This window comes from Ambystoma mexicanum, chromosome 8 (genome assembly GCF_040938575.1).
Source record: "Ambystoma mexicanum isolate Mex_15411 chromosome 8, UKY_AmexF1_1, whole genome shotgun sequence".
In the NCBI taxonomy this organism is placed as follows: domain Eukaryota; kingdom Metazoa; phylum Chordata; class Amphibia; order Caudata; family Ambystomatidae; genus Ambystoma; species Ambystoma mexicanum.
In genome coordinates this window covers 1,617,102,307-1,617,116,377 of record NC_090929.1, presented here as the reverse complement: position 1 = coordinate 1,617,116,377, position 14,071 = coordinate 1,617,102,307, and the positions used below count along the sequence as shown (strand labels likewise).

The 14,071-nt window shown below is 46.5% G+C and overlaps 1 protein-coding gene across 2 annotated transcripts in view; it reads right to left on the bottom strand.

The window, feature by feature from the left end:
- Positions 1-14,071, bottom strand: part of VWA2 (von Willebrand factor A domain containing 2) — a 417,877-nt gene that overhangs the window by 73,083 nt on the left and 330,723 nt on the right. For both annotated transcript variants that reach the window (XM_069611869.1, XM_069611870.1), the window contains one exon: positions 13,273-13,851. In XM_069611869.1, the coding sequence (XP_069467970.1) occupies positions 13,273-13,851 (579 nt within the window). The remainder of the gene's footprint in view (positions 1-13,272; positions 13,852-14,071) is intronic.

Sequence of the window (14,071 nt, the reverse complement as noted above, 5' to 3'; positions counted from 1 at the left end):
GTCATCAACTATCGATCAAAGGGATGGTATAAGGAGGACTGGGGCAGCAGTGGTAAAAATGATGGGGGTACCGGTGTGTGTGGCAATGAAATGTGTACAATTACCACAGCATTACTCTGCTCAAGCAGCGGAATTAGTTGCACAGATCTTGGCGTTGAAGGAAAGCTTTGACAAACGAGTGACCATATACTCCGACAGCGCATATGTTACATCCACTGTCCACTCAGGGCTGTCGAAATGGAGAAGAAGAGGGTTTAGGAGAGCTGATGGCACTCCAGTGCAACATGCCCTCTTATTGGCTGAACTAATTGAAGTAATAAATGACCCCCAAGAATTAGCTTTAGTAAAATGCACCACACACACCAATGGTGAAGACCACATCTCGAAAGGGAATGCAGCAGCAGACGCACATGCGAAGTATGCTGCATACTTTGGTGAGATATGGAACCCCCCAGAGTCACAGAGAGGGAGGGGAATGGCTAAGGAGATGTTGATAAGAGAAGGGTACACCCATCTCCCAGCCACACAGATTATGGAGCTACAAGCGGCTGCACCAATGGCCGAAAAAGAAATATGGGTAAAAAGAGGATGCACAATGTCACCAACCGACGCACTATGGCGCCAGGGTGGCACTGGAAAGGTTGTAATACCATTGGCACTTTTGAGCACCGCCCTGAGCCAACTACATTATCCAGCCCACACAGGCAAGGAAGTAATTGCAGCACGAATTAGGGAAGACTGGTTTTGCCCCGAGTTAAATTCTCATGTGTCAAATTTTATCAGCAATTGTCTCACATGTCAACAGTTTACGGCCGGCCATACTCTAAAGGTGATAAGAGGTACTATACCCCGGCCAGAGGGACCTTTCCGGCATCTCCATATTGACTATGTTGATATGATCAACATATGTCAAGGAAATAGGTATATGATTGTAGTAGTATGCCCATTCTCGAGGTGGATTGAAGCAGTGCCCTGTTCACACCCAGATCCATTTAGAGCAGCTAAATTCCTAGTGAAGGAGGTCTTCCCCAGGTGGGGAGTGTGCGAGGTGTTAAGGTCAGACAATGGCCCACATTTCGCAAACGAAATGTTCCAGCACATCACATCCTTGCTGAACATCAAGCATAAATTTGCATGTGCATACCACCCACAGGCCAACGGTATATGTGAACACCTGAATGGCCTATTAAAGGAGGCAATTGCAAAGATACAGCAAACAACAAAGAAGAGGTGGTTATATTGCCTTCCATTAGCCCTATTTGAGCTAAGGAATAGACCAGGGTCCGACCACCACCTCACCCCTCACGAGGTGGTTACCGGACGTCAAATGCGCCTTCCCCTAACGCCAACATCAAGAGCATTTACCGACCACGAGAGTACTGCGAGTGTTCTTGGTGATGAAATGTACCAATATGTGTCTTCTTTGATTACTAGTGTAGTGTTTGTGTCTCAACAGCTCGAGCGCACGCGGGGCGGGTCTAACAGCAATCAACAAGAAGACGTGGATAAAGAATTGGAAAAGGAAAGACTGTGTAAAGTTGCTAAAGGTGACCACGTACTACTTCGTAATTTCAACAGGAAGTGGAACAGTCCACGATTCACTGGCCCCCATCTGGTAGAGGAGGTATCAACGAGAGCAGTAAAGCTACAGGACAAGCGTGCCTGGAACCACCTACACGATGTAAAGATCTACAAACTCCAGACCCGCCCCAGCGCCACCGACAGGTCCATTGGGAGAACAACAACAACATCACCAACGGAGGAAGAGAGTTCTACCACAGCTAACGGCCTAAGTGTTCCCATACCCTGTCACTCCCCAGATTCCCCAGAGACAATAACTGAAGAAGAAAGGGGTGATCCCCATACTGCCCACCCCATGGTCACACGCTCAAAGAGTAAAAATACTTCCGCCAGTTGAGCCCCAAACCCCCTGCCCATTGACCCCTACCCCCACTGCAGTAATAACTGAACTGAAGGACATTGTCTTGCACACGTACACATGTAAACACGTGAATGCTCTCTTTTCTTTTCTCTCGCACATGCAGGAACTGCGTATTATTGTACTGCTAAGAAAATAGATAACTAACAAATTCACTGCCCAGGAGTAGATGGTACCCTCAGACGATAACTACCCAGAAGAATTGTCACACCAATTTGTATATGAAATAAAAAGGCCAACGTACCTGAAAAGAAGAAGGGTACGTGTCTACTACACAGCATTCCTCTTGGCCATAGAATATTCAATGCCCCACCTCCACCCATACTTGCCTGTCCTAAGAGATAGATCGCTTAGATTAGCGTGGGAACAACTCTTCGCCTGGGCACTGAATGACTATTTGATAGGGAGAGCTTAAAAAAAAACAACAACTAACATTTAATAACCAGCATATTGAGAATTTTCAGGCGGGCAACTTTAACGTCGCAAGAATATGCTGCCGGACTGCAGCAAGGTAAGAGCAAAATGCCGGTGAAATTAGCATGTGTAATAAAAATAATAGGGATTTTGATGATCACCGGGTTCTTGGCTGCCTCTGTATGGCAGTACAGCTATGCTATCAATCTTATTGCTGTACCCAAACCTAATACACCCCCATCCCCAGCTGCAACAGGTATTACGTCAGGTGATACTAGTAAAATCGCACACAAGCAAAATAGAGTTCGATGCAGCACATACTCAGATAATAAAGGTATTGACAATTATATACAAGATTCAGCACACATCTCAAACAACATATGGTACCAACACATGACCCGCATCGGTAAGCAGACAACAGAAGACAGCTGCTACGTTTGCTCATTAATACCATATGCCATGAGCGCTTCTCGAACATTTGTTGCCACAGAAATAGATGAAAAGACAGCACGATGCATAATATACTTGTCACTGTTCCAAACGAAAGGAAGATTTCAAGGGACAGTGGTGCATCTGGTGTGGAAAACACGAGACTCATACCCATATGAAAACAATTTCCTCAAGACTTATTTGAGTTACCACAAGAGCAGTTTACATGCTGAAGCATTCAGATACATAACAAGTGGTCCTGAAAAAGGGGAAACAAAGAAAGTAACACTGCAGTATTTACCATGTGATTGGTACGCCACTGAAGTTCCTGGTAAACCAGGATGTTGGGAGAGGCCACTGGTGACGATAACAGGGAAGGTGTACATGGACAACAAATGGGAGATAGGAGTGATTGGCAGCAACATGGTAACAAAAGAAACTATTTCAACTATCGATGCACACAACCACAGATGTTGGACGACTTGGATCAAGTACGTGCCCATGCTCACGTGGATAGAGACGGATGAAGACCCAATAACAATACTGCCGCTGACTGCGCCTAAGGTATGCTACCAACATAAAGGAGAGGTGGACGTAGGATACAACACCAACTGTGCAAGCGTGATGGAGTTACCTGAGGGGGGAGCAGGAACAGCAGTGATAATGGACCATTACTGGGCCTGTGGAGAAAAGGCATACCACACACTGCCCCCTCTGTGGAATGGTGTATGCACGATGGTGCACGTCAATGTACCATCACTAGTGGTACCCCAGAAGCATGTGAATGTGGCGAACTTTCCCAAAATGGATGAAGGGGACAAGAGGAAGAAGAGATCTGCACCACCTCAGGAGGAGCCAGGGAACAGGAACAACGGCAATAATACTGTCCTAAATAGAAGGAAAAGACAAGGAGAACCTCTGACAGGAAATTACCTATGGGGAAGATCGGAAACGGCACTCACTTCAATTCCGCCAGAACACAGACTATTCAGCAGAGCAGCAATGTTCTTCTCCTCAATAATACATCCGGGACTGCAGGCTTACGCAAATGCAAAATGGCTCCAGATAACTAGATGGGAACTAATGATGACCATCAATTCTACAGTAAATGGATTCAACGCAATAAAAGAGGAGCTGCGAGCTATAAGGATGGTAGCACTTCAGAACAGATATGTATTGGACCTCCTCACAGCCATGGAAGGAGGAGTCTGCGCAAAGATAGGACAATCATGCTGCACGTTCATTCCTGCCAACGATGCTGACAACGGTACACTGACAGAAGCAGTTTCACAATTGGCCCAGATGCACTCCAAAATGATGGATGAAGGTAAAGGTGTGAAAAAGGATGAGAGCTGGTTTTCAATATTATGGTCATGGATGCCATCTTGGCTGTCAGATGGACTGAAAATTATAGTTGGTTGTACTATTTTGGCTGGAGCTACACTGATCATAATAAGATCTTGGAAGGCCTGGAAGGCACGCACCACTGACGAGTTGCTTGAAATGGTCGGTATGCACCCCTTGATGCCAGCAGATGACGGCCAACACACAGGCACAATCATACAAGAGAGAGAGATGTTGCGCAACCAGATCATCACCAACCACCTGGACCCACCATCTGTGAAGATCGAGAACCCAAGAAACCCCAGGAGTTACATAGGGAAATGGGTATACTGTACTCCTGGAGGAACCTGTGAATATATGTGTTGGTCATTTGAAGATCATGTGAACCACTATGGACATTTAGGAGGAATAACTAAGATATGGAGAGTAAGAGGAGATAACGAGAAGGATATGTTTGTGGTCGACAAGTCGACCAGAGGGGGGACTGAAGTGGGAGAATGGAAGACCAGGCTCCCGTCCTTCCCCTCTCGCGCCTGGCCTAAAGGATCACGGCCCAGGCACCCGCCACGAGAAGAGTTTGCCCATCTACCGGACGACCAAATACCCTGGTACAGGAACATACGGATGTGTCCATCTGCCTGCCCAGCAGCCCGCCCTGCCCATGCCGACACCTGCGGCCGGATCAACTAAACTAAAACCTACACGTCGTTAGAGATGCCATGACGACCTAGCCAACGGTCAGCACACCTGTGCAAATATACACACCGGACACTCCCGCACCAATCTACATGAAGAATATACTCAGTGCTATGACGTAGGCGACAGACATACTCACAGACGTGCATCTTTATTATTTTCCACATAGGCTCTCAAAATGCAGAAACGCAAGACGCATCATGAACCCATCTAAAGAGCTTGCTTACGCTTCTCCTAAAACCAGGTGCCATAATGAGAAATATAATGAAGACACGATACTGGGGATAAGACAATATGATACTATAACCTAAAGCGCCTGTACACCAAACGGTTCCACCTATACACCAGGCCTAAGTAGGCCGCAAGCAAGAGCTTCCATGGACGTTAAAAGAACAAGAGTCAGGTTGCTGATCCTGCAGAATGAGCCCGGCGAAAGCAGACAGCCAAGGTCGCAATGTTGCAAACCCACATTCCGAAAGTGGACAATCAAGGGCACGATGTTGCAACCTCGCACGCCGCACACCAACGTCAAAGTCACACCTGCAAATTAAACCAGGCACACAGTGGAAAAACAATATTAATTGTGCAGAATTCTGCCTCAAACACGGTCCCACCTCACGTGACCAAGCCGAACCTGACAGGATGCCAAGGCCAGAAAAGGCGTCTGGATCCCTCGTTACAAGACACAGGCAGATACAATTAAAAGGCTCAATGGACATCTGCGACAGTGGGAGTAGTCGGCCTTCCAGCTTATGAATAAGTCCTCACATTTTCTGCACGTCCTCATAGTGAAACATTGTTGCAAATAACAGGTGCACCGAGAGCTGGGAACAGCGATGGTCCCAGACTGGGAGGCTCGCAAGCGCACCAATCAGAACATGGGGCTCTTACCACTGACGCCATTAACATTAACCAATCATCAGGGGTCTTCATGTAACAATTCTCATGTATCTAATTGTAGGGACAACCCAGATATATCACCTGACTAACCTTTGACCACTAACATTGTTCTCTATACGTATGCTATACTAACCCTACCACTCGAGCAACCAATTAAGAGTGGCGATAGGTTTTTTGCTAACTTTCCAAGGTGACGCAAGTAGCGCGTCATACTAAGGTAAAAAGGGCCTGCGAGCCCCACGATTGTGTGTGTGTCAGGACGGACGCGTACGATCCTTGACCCATCCCTGCCGTTTTTGTCTAATAAACAACAGAGTCACCTTGCTTCTTGCGTGTGTCTCATACTCTATCTCTTTTGGGATATACGGGAGGAGTTGGGGCCTCCCTGCCCGGAGGTCTGCGGACGGCCCGGCCGACCCCGGCAGAATTTCCCCCCCGACAATCCTCTAGCTACAAAGAAGCCATACTCCTCGCCAAAAAAGACTCATATAACAAAAGGATTACACAAGCAGAATCCAACACTAAAGAACTTTTCAAAATACTCAAAGAATTAGAGTCACCTATTGCCCCGAGTGACAAAGGTATTACTGACGCACTATGGTGTAGCAACATCCAGAAAGCTTTATTAGATAAAATAGCTCGCCTACAATCCAAAATTACCTCAAAAAAATCCCTGCTATCTGCTGACCCCAACCACAAACAACTTCCTAACATACCTCCAACCTTCCAGTCAACTAGTAAACCTTTCAGCTTCTCACCCCTTTCAACATGGGAAGTAGAAAACATCATCATGAAACTAAAACCTTCAAACTGCCAAGGGGATGCCTGCCCTGCCCCGATTGTTAAAGCAGCTGCACACGATCTGGCGCCATTCATCACCAATTTCATAAATGCCTCTTTCAAATCCGGAATAGTCCCTGACAATCTTAAAGACGCCTGGGTCATTCCACTCTTTGAAAAACCCACCCTTGACCCAGCCAACCCGTCTAACTACAGACCAATAACGACGGTACCATTCCTATTAAAAATACTGGACAGAGCAGCCTACCTACAAATACAGGATTATCTAGAAGCTAATAATCTCCTAGGGCTCAGGCAATCAGGCTTCCGACCAAGACACGGTACGGAAACCGCACTTATTGACCTCACTACCCAGATCCAATCCTTGAAAGACCATGGCAAACTAGCACTCCTTTTGTTGCTTGACCTGTCAGCAGCGTTTGATTTGGTTAACCATCAAACACTCTGTCAACACCTGAAATCTGCAGCCCACTTCTCAGATGCAGCCACGACATGGATCGGCTCCTTCCTGGCGAACAGAACCATGAGGGTCTTCTCTCCCACAGATTCCGCCGAGCCGGCTCCAGTACCTTGTGGTGTCCCGCAAGGCTCCTGCGTGTCCCCGACACTTTATAACATATTCACGAAACCCCTCTTCGATATCCTAGACTATCTGGGTGTTACGTATACCAACTATGCGGACGACACCCAGATACTCTTTCCTATCACGGGTGACTACGGAATAGACAGCACAACCCTCAACGAAATCTACTCCGTCATACAAGCATGGATGGCACACCATGGCCTGTGTCTCAATGACGATAAAACTGAGTTGATCATCCTGGGCACTCATGTCAAACTTAATAATCTCAATCCTTTATTCAAAGCCTTTACCATAGATGGCAACCTCATTTCAGTCTCTAATAACACTAAAACTCTTGGTATTTACATCGATGCTACCTTATCCCTCTCTAAACAAACTAACGCAGTTGCGTCATCAGCTGCTTACACCTGCAAGCTTATTACTGCATGTAGACCATTCATATCCGCACCCAACTGTATCACTCTCGCAAGAGCTCTAGTCCTCTCCAAAATAGACTACTGCAACGCCCTTTACTTGGGCACCAGCTACAAAAATATCAATAAATTACAAGTAGTCCAAAACAATGCAATCAGAGCTGCCCTTAACATCCCCAAAAAAGCACACATATCTGAGACCAGACGTAACCTACGTTGGCTCCCAGTCAAGCATAGAATATCCCTGAAAACGCTTGCCCTCACACACAAAGTTAGGGCTAACCTTGCTCCAGCATACCTCACTAACCATTTCACACCACACTCCGCCTCGAGACCTCTTAGAGCAGTCCAAACTAACACCTTAACCATTCCGAGATTTAAACTCCACAACTCGGGTGGAGCTAGCTTCCCGGTACAAGCATCTAAACTATGGAACACCATCCCCCCACATCTACGTGCAGAACCTTCATTTAACCGATTCAAACATAGCACGAAGTGTTGGCTCCATAACATGGACTCATGACAGCTTAAACCTTAACCTATTGGACATGGCCAATCACTTGGAATATGCACTTGCTTACTATGCCAGCTCCTAACTGTAACTATTTTGGAACTTGGCTTACTGTATTGTTGTGATTGCACACTTATGTAACTGTAACCTTCCTGTAATTGTAACTGTAACGTAACTCATTTAATTGCTCCTTTGTAACTAACTCCTCATTTACGCGCCCTTATGCCCCCGGGCCTGGCTGCGCTTTATAAATAAACTAAATACAAATACAAAATATATGGAGGCGGGTCTGCACAATAGCTGGATAGTAAGTCTGGACCAATGGAAAGCCTGTTTACTGAACTCTCAAGAGTCGCTAAGAAGGAGAAGACAGACTCTGACAGACAAGAAGACCAATTGCAAAATTACAAAGGAAACTGGAGTGTGCGCAGATGCATTTTCCACATGCACAAAAGGCGTATGCACATGCGCAATTCATTGCATTAGTGCTAGTACTGATGCCATTTGTAATAGCGCTAACTGAATTGCTCATGTGCAAATACCATTTGCACTAGCACTAATGCAATTGCACATTTGTGCATGCGGAAACTACATTTGCACTCTGCGTTTTGTTCAATAATGGTGATTGGTGAAAGCATAGCAAAGGCTGGAGGTCTACAGGGCTTTTCACTATGCCGCATAGGCATAAGAGATGTAGCATGCATTCTTCCCTGCTTTTTGACAGACTTGGGAGTGGCCTTCGGACGAGGTTCATCTCAAAGGTTTGCGTCTAGAAACCAGGCCCGTTTCTTGGCCCGGGCGAGGGAGGCAGCTGCCCGGGGCGAAATAGCCCCGGGGAGCGCAATTGCCCCGGTCCCTGGAGCCTCTGGAGGGGATCAAATTCCCCAGTTTGTGGGGTGGCGCATTTCTGTGGGAAACGTTCCGCGGGTCAGGTGATGGCACTGCCCTGACATTACATGAGTCAGAGGTTCACTCTGACCACTTTCGCGCGGGGGGTGGCGGCATAAGCACAACAATGAAAACACTTGAGATCCCCCTGCAGTTAAGACCAGCCCCTCCCATCACAATGCCGGCAGGAAACTGCTAATAGTGGGCCATTAATCACTGAATAGTTTCTTGCTGGCATCGTGATGGGAGGGGAGGTGCAGTGGGCTGTGGGGAGTGGGTGTGCTTTACAGGGACACACCGTGGGCCCCGGGACGGTACAAACAGAGACCCGTTTGGGCCCATGGTGCGTCCCTGCAACCCCTGAAAATAGCCAAAATAATAGTTTAAAGCGGTGCTATTTCTTTCATGCTGCTTCTTTGACAAACTATTTATCAATTCCACTTTAAACCCCTCCCATGGCACTGGTGATCAGTTACTTCATTATGCTGATGATAGTTTTGACCAGTGTTGCTGAGTAACTATTCTTAAAGCCACGACAAGGTTTATTTATGCAATGTTTGTCGGGTCCATGGACACGGATAATTTATTTATGCAATGTTTGTCGTATACCTGCATCCGACAAACATTGCATAAATAAATATACAGGTACCAGACAAACATTGCATGAATAAATAAATAATCCGGGTTCATGTATCCTTATAACAAGTCAGACTTTACTGTATCAAAGCATACACTTGATTCCCATTCAAATCATTTTAAAGTGATTGTTTATTGGGTTCAGGTGTCTCCTTGTCATTGCCCTTTTGGCTTTGGTTGCCTCCAAACCCCCTTCAGCATCTTGTATTCTTTGTTGGTTGTATATATTGCATCCTGTGCCATATTCATGGTCTCTTGGTGTGCCCAGTCCTCATTATCTGCAGCCTAAGTGGGACAGGGGCATACAATTGTCTTGGGAACCAATGAAAAAGTGGCCCACCATTTCAAATGGCAATTCATTCTTTGTGTGACGGACTGTTTGACTTTGGGTAGGAGTTGCTGAACGATGTAGTTTGGAAGTGGCACGCGGGTGCGCTGGGAGTGGCGCGCGGGGTGCTCTGGGAGTGGCGCGCGGGATGGAGTGCGGGGGGGCGCATTCCTAGTGTTTCGCCCTGCGCACCAAATGGACTAGAAACTGCCCTGCTAGAAACTCATTGGTTACTATTGAAGAAATGGCTTTGGCAGCCCAGTGGTGTGAGGCTGGATTGCGCCTCTGTTGTGTTATCCAAAATGCTTTCGCGATGCTTGCGTTTCTAGGATTCGACTGCAGCGAGAGCTGCATATAGGAGTGGAAATGGTACATGTCTGCTGACTCTTCCGGTATCGAGAAATGTCTCATTGAAAATGGCGTAAACGGAATCATGATTTCCGGCTTGTAAACCCCAGGGAATCGGCTTAGTGCTGGCTAAAGTAGTCATATTAATGTTTTGGCCTAGAACAGCCCCATATTACTTAGTGACAGTAAGGTCACCACTGGACAGAAAATGTGGGCCTACAGAAAGTTTTTGACACCCAGTTACAACTTGTGCACTCTATCCCATGGACACAAATGGGGCTTGTGGCCACCGATTTTAGAGGGGTGACCTGGAAATCCCCCAGCTTGACTAAAATGCTTCGAAACATATTATTTTGGAGACTCCGTGACAATATGATTTATTTATTTATTTATTTATTTATTTATTGGAAATTACAGGGAAAAACAATGCACTTGTGGCACAAAAATGCTTCAAAAACTGTTTTAACATTGATTTTCAGAGCCGAGGACCAGTGTCCTTAACAAGGGGTGAGAGGCTGTGGATATAAGAGCAGACGATGCCAGGGTGGAATGAGTGCCTCTGGTGCTGTTGCGATGAGCTTGGTGTTGCTCGCAGCCCAGTCGAAGCCCAGTATGAGCATGTTGACAGAAGGGGACTGGCCTGGTAAAGCCTTCCTGATTTTGAAGGCATATGATGATTACCTTGAAAGAGAAGTGTCATTTCCTGGCACCCCTTTGACAAATCTCCGTTGGGGGTAGGGGGTTCCAACCAAGATCCGGTAGCTTGCAGATTTCTCCTCTGCGCAGCAGCCTTGCAAGGGTTGCTGCCCATCGCTGCAGCAATTATCCTTTATTTAGCTCTTGGCGTCTCTTCGTAGCGCCTGGAGAAGGCACCACCGCCTGCTTGTTGTCTATAGTGCTGACCTACAGGAAATGCGATCCTTGGAGTCAAGAAAGCCTTGCTGCCTGGATCCTGTTCAGTGGGTGCAGCATAGCAGTTAAAAGCCTGATTTCTGCATCACAGCCTCACAATGGAGCCAACCACCCTCCTTGACCCTCACAGGAATTACAACCGTTCCCTTTCATCCTTAGACCCATTGATAGAGGTTTGACAATCTTTGGAAAGCCCTTCAAAGGCCCAGAGTCTGCACAAGTGAATGCCTGCCTTTTTCATTGGCTATAACTGTGTGGGTGCTTGCAATCTTGGATGTGTGCATCCCATCTTGGCAGGATATCAAGCCAACTCACTGTGGAAGTAGCCATGACTGAGCCTGGAATGCTATACAGAGTCACAGTCTCCCGCTTCGGTGGAGACTAGTTAAGCACTTCTCACTGTCAACAGGCGAAGATGCCATCAGCCACTATTGCTCAGCTGGAATGCAAGAGAGCAGTTCATGTTCTCTGCGTAGTATTGCAAAGGGCTATTCTTTTAAGAAAGGTTACGCGCTTCTTTTGTCCAGCGTTTAATTATGTTTAGTTTATCTGATTTGTAATTGTGTGATAGTAAAGGGTTATCTTTAAATAATAAGCATCATAAGACCTTATTTATTCACCGAGATCACATCTAGGTGTTATGCGGTAATCTGGGCCAGTAATTTGCCTCCAACAAAGTACAGCCTGAGGGTTCAGCCTCGCTACCAACTGGAGTGCCAGATATTCTTGTGATTCCCTTGTTTGGCTTTAGAGTAACAATTGTGTATTTTGAGGCTTTGACATTGAAGACTGACCACCTTTGATAACCAAAAATCTACCTGGGTTTTACAAGTAAAAATGAAGTATAGATTCTCAAAACACTAGATACTGGACAAATAAGGACAGGGGCGGCCAAAACACATTTCTTTGAGTTATAGTGACTCACGAATGAAGGAATAAGCATGGTACACGAGTAGGCGTGAGTGGCTAAAATGCATTTGTTACCACTTTTGTGGCCAAGCGCATGCAACTGGCTCTCTGAGTCATATGCACACGGTTGTGTAAGAATACACACATTAGGCAAGAGTACGTTGAATTGTTTACTAGGCAGGTAGCCCGGCACGCACTCCTCTATGCATCTGTTCTCCTAGTGAGCTCCACCAGAATGGCTCTGCATCACAATTATTAGTACTCAACAATGTATAAGGAATGGAAGGAACCAGGTGGGAAGGTATGGGATGGGGGAGAAAGGATGGTAATAGATGGGGGACATTACACACACAGCTTCAGGTCACTGGGACTCACTTTGTCTGTCCAGAAATGGATCATAGTAACGATAATATGTACAGAATGTATCACTATAGTTACATTAGCTCTCGACTTACTGCTTGTGTTGCTAAGGTCCACCGAGTGACAGCAGCACCAAGTTCAAGGCAGCACTGTGCATGGGCCAGACTCTACACAACCTTGGCCTCCTAAACCTCCCCTCATCTAGAAGTGCTGGAGCCCTGGGGGACCCATGAGCCTTGGACCGTGGTTCTCATCAACTGTAGAGCAAGTGCCCACTCTTGAGGAGATCCGAGCTCACCCTCTAAATGACAGCCATGCAGCTAAGATACCCATCAGGTTGGTCAAAAATGCTAAGATAGTTGAGTTGGTAGAACCACCAGACACATGCAACCCGGAAGTTAAACAGATAACAGATAATGTGATCAATAGACAGAGAGGGACCGGAAAGAGATACAGAGAGGCAGATAGATAGAAAGCAAGAGGGAAAGTAATAGGGGGAGAACTAAAAAAGAAAGAGCAAAAACTCAGAGAGAAAGAGTAGTACAGGAAGATAGATGAATACAGAAACGCAAAGAAAGCAAGACTGAAATAGGACAATTAAGATGGACAGATACCGAAAGGAATCGCACAACTCCCAAAGTTCCTCTGGTCATGGGTCATGGGTGAGAAGGCCGTCCAGTCCTGTTTTTCCCTTTTGCTTTCTAGGACTTGTAGTTTTTTTCTTTTTCATTTGAAATTGAGGAAAACTACAAGTCTCAGAATGACAAGCAAATAGAGGACTGCATGGCCTTCTCCCACATTGACCGGGGAATCTTGAGAGTTCTAGATTAGATACAGACATTCTTCCATTACCAGACCTACCAAGGTTGTCAACTGTGCAGATCTTCTTGTGAAGTTCGTGAATCTTGTTGTGGAGCCCTTCAACCCTGGAGTAGGTGATGGTTTGAAGCATGTTCCCTGTAATATCATCCAGCTCCGTCTTAAGTGTATCGCTTCCTACCCCGATGAAGAACACCTCTCGATCCCTGCCATACTTTGCCGGGTCTGTCACCGAATCTTGGGATTTAGAACCAGCAAGGAGGACGACCACGCGGGGAAGATCATCGCGCACATCTGCGAAGACTGGCGTGCTCTTGAACCCGTGCTGTGTGACCTGCCGCAGGGCTTTGCCGGTGAACAAACTACCCCCCATGAAACGCATGGCATCAATGTACTTGAGAAGTTCCGATACGTCCCGGTATTCGCCGATGCGTACCACCATGCGCACCTCGCTGGAGTACTGCGCCACACCGACGTTCACAGGAGAGTCGGACGTCATCACAGCCTGTATGAACCTTTTCAGGAAGGATTTGTGTCTCAGGAACCCCTCCAGTGTGGTAATTGCAGAGCTGTCCACAAGGAAGAGAAGATCCACACTGCATTCCAGGCTCAGCTTTGGTGCTGCACAAGGAAACAAATAGGATATTAGGCCACCAGCATCAACATATCTAAGATCAGCATCAGTTCTTGTGTATGCTAAACCAACCAGAGGTGGGTTGGCTGTTTGTCGCAGTACCTTCTTAGGCATATCTTGGTCTTCCACTTGCTATCTCTATTATTCATGCACATCTTGCTCTTCCACTTTCTATCTCTATTATTCATGCACACCTTGCTCTTCCAC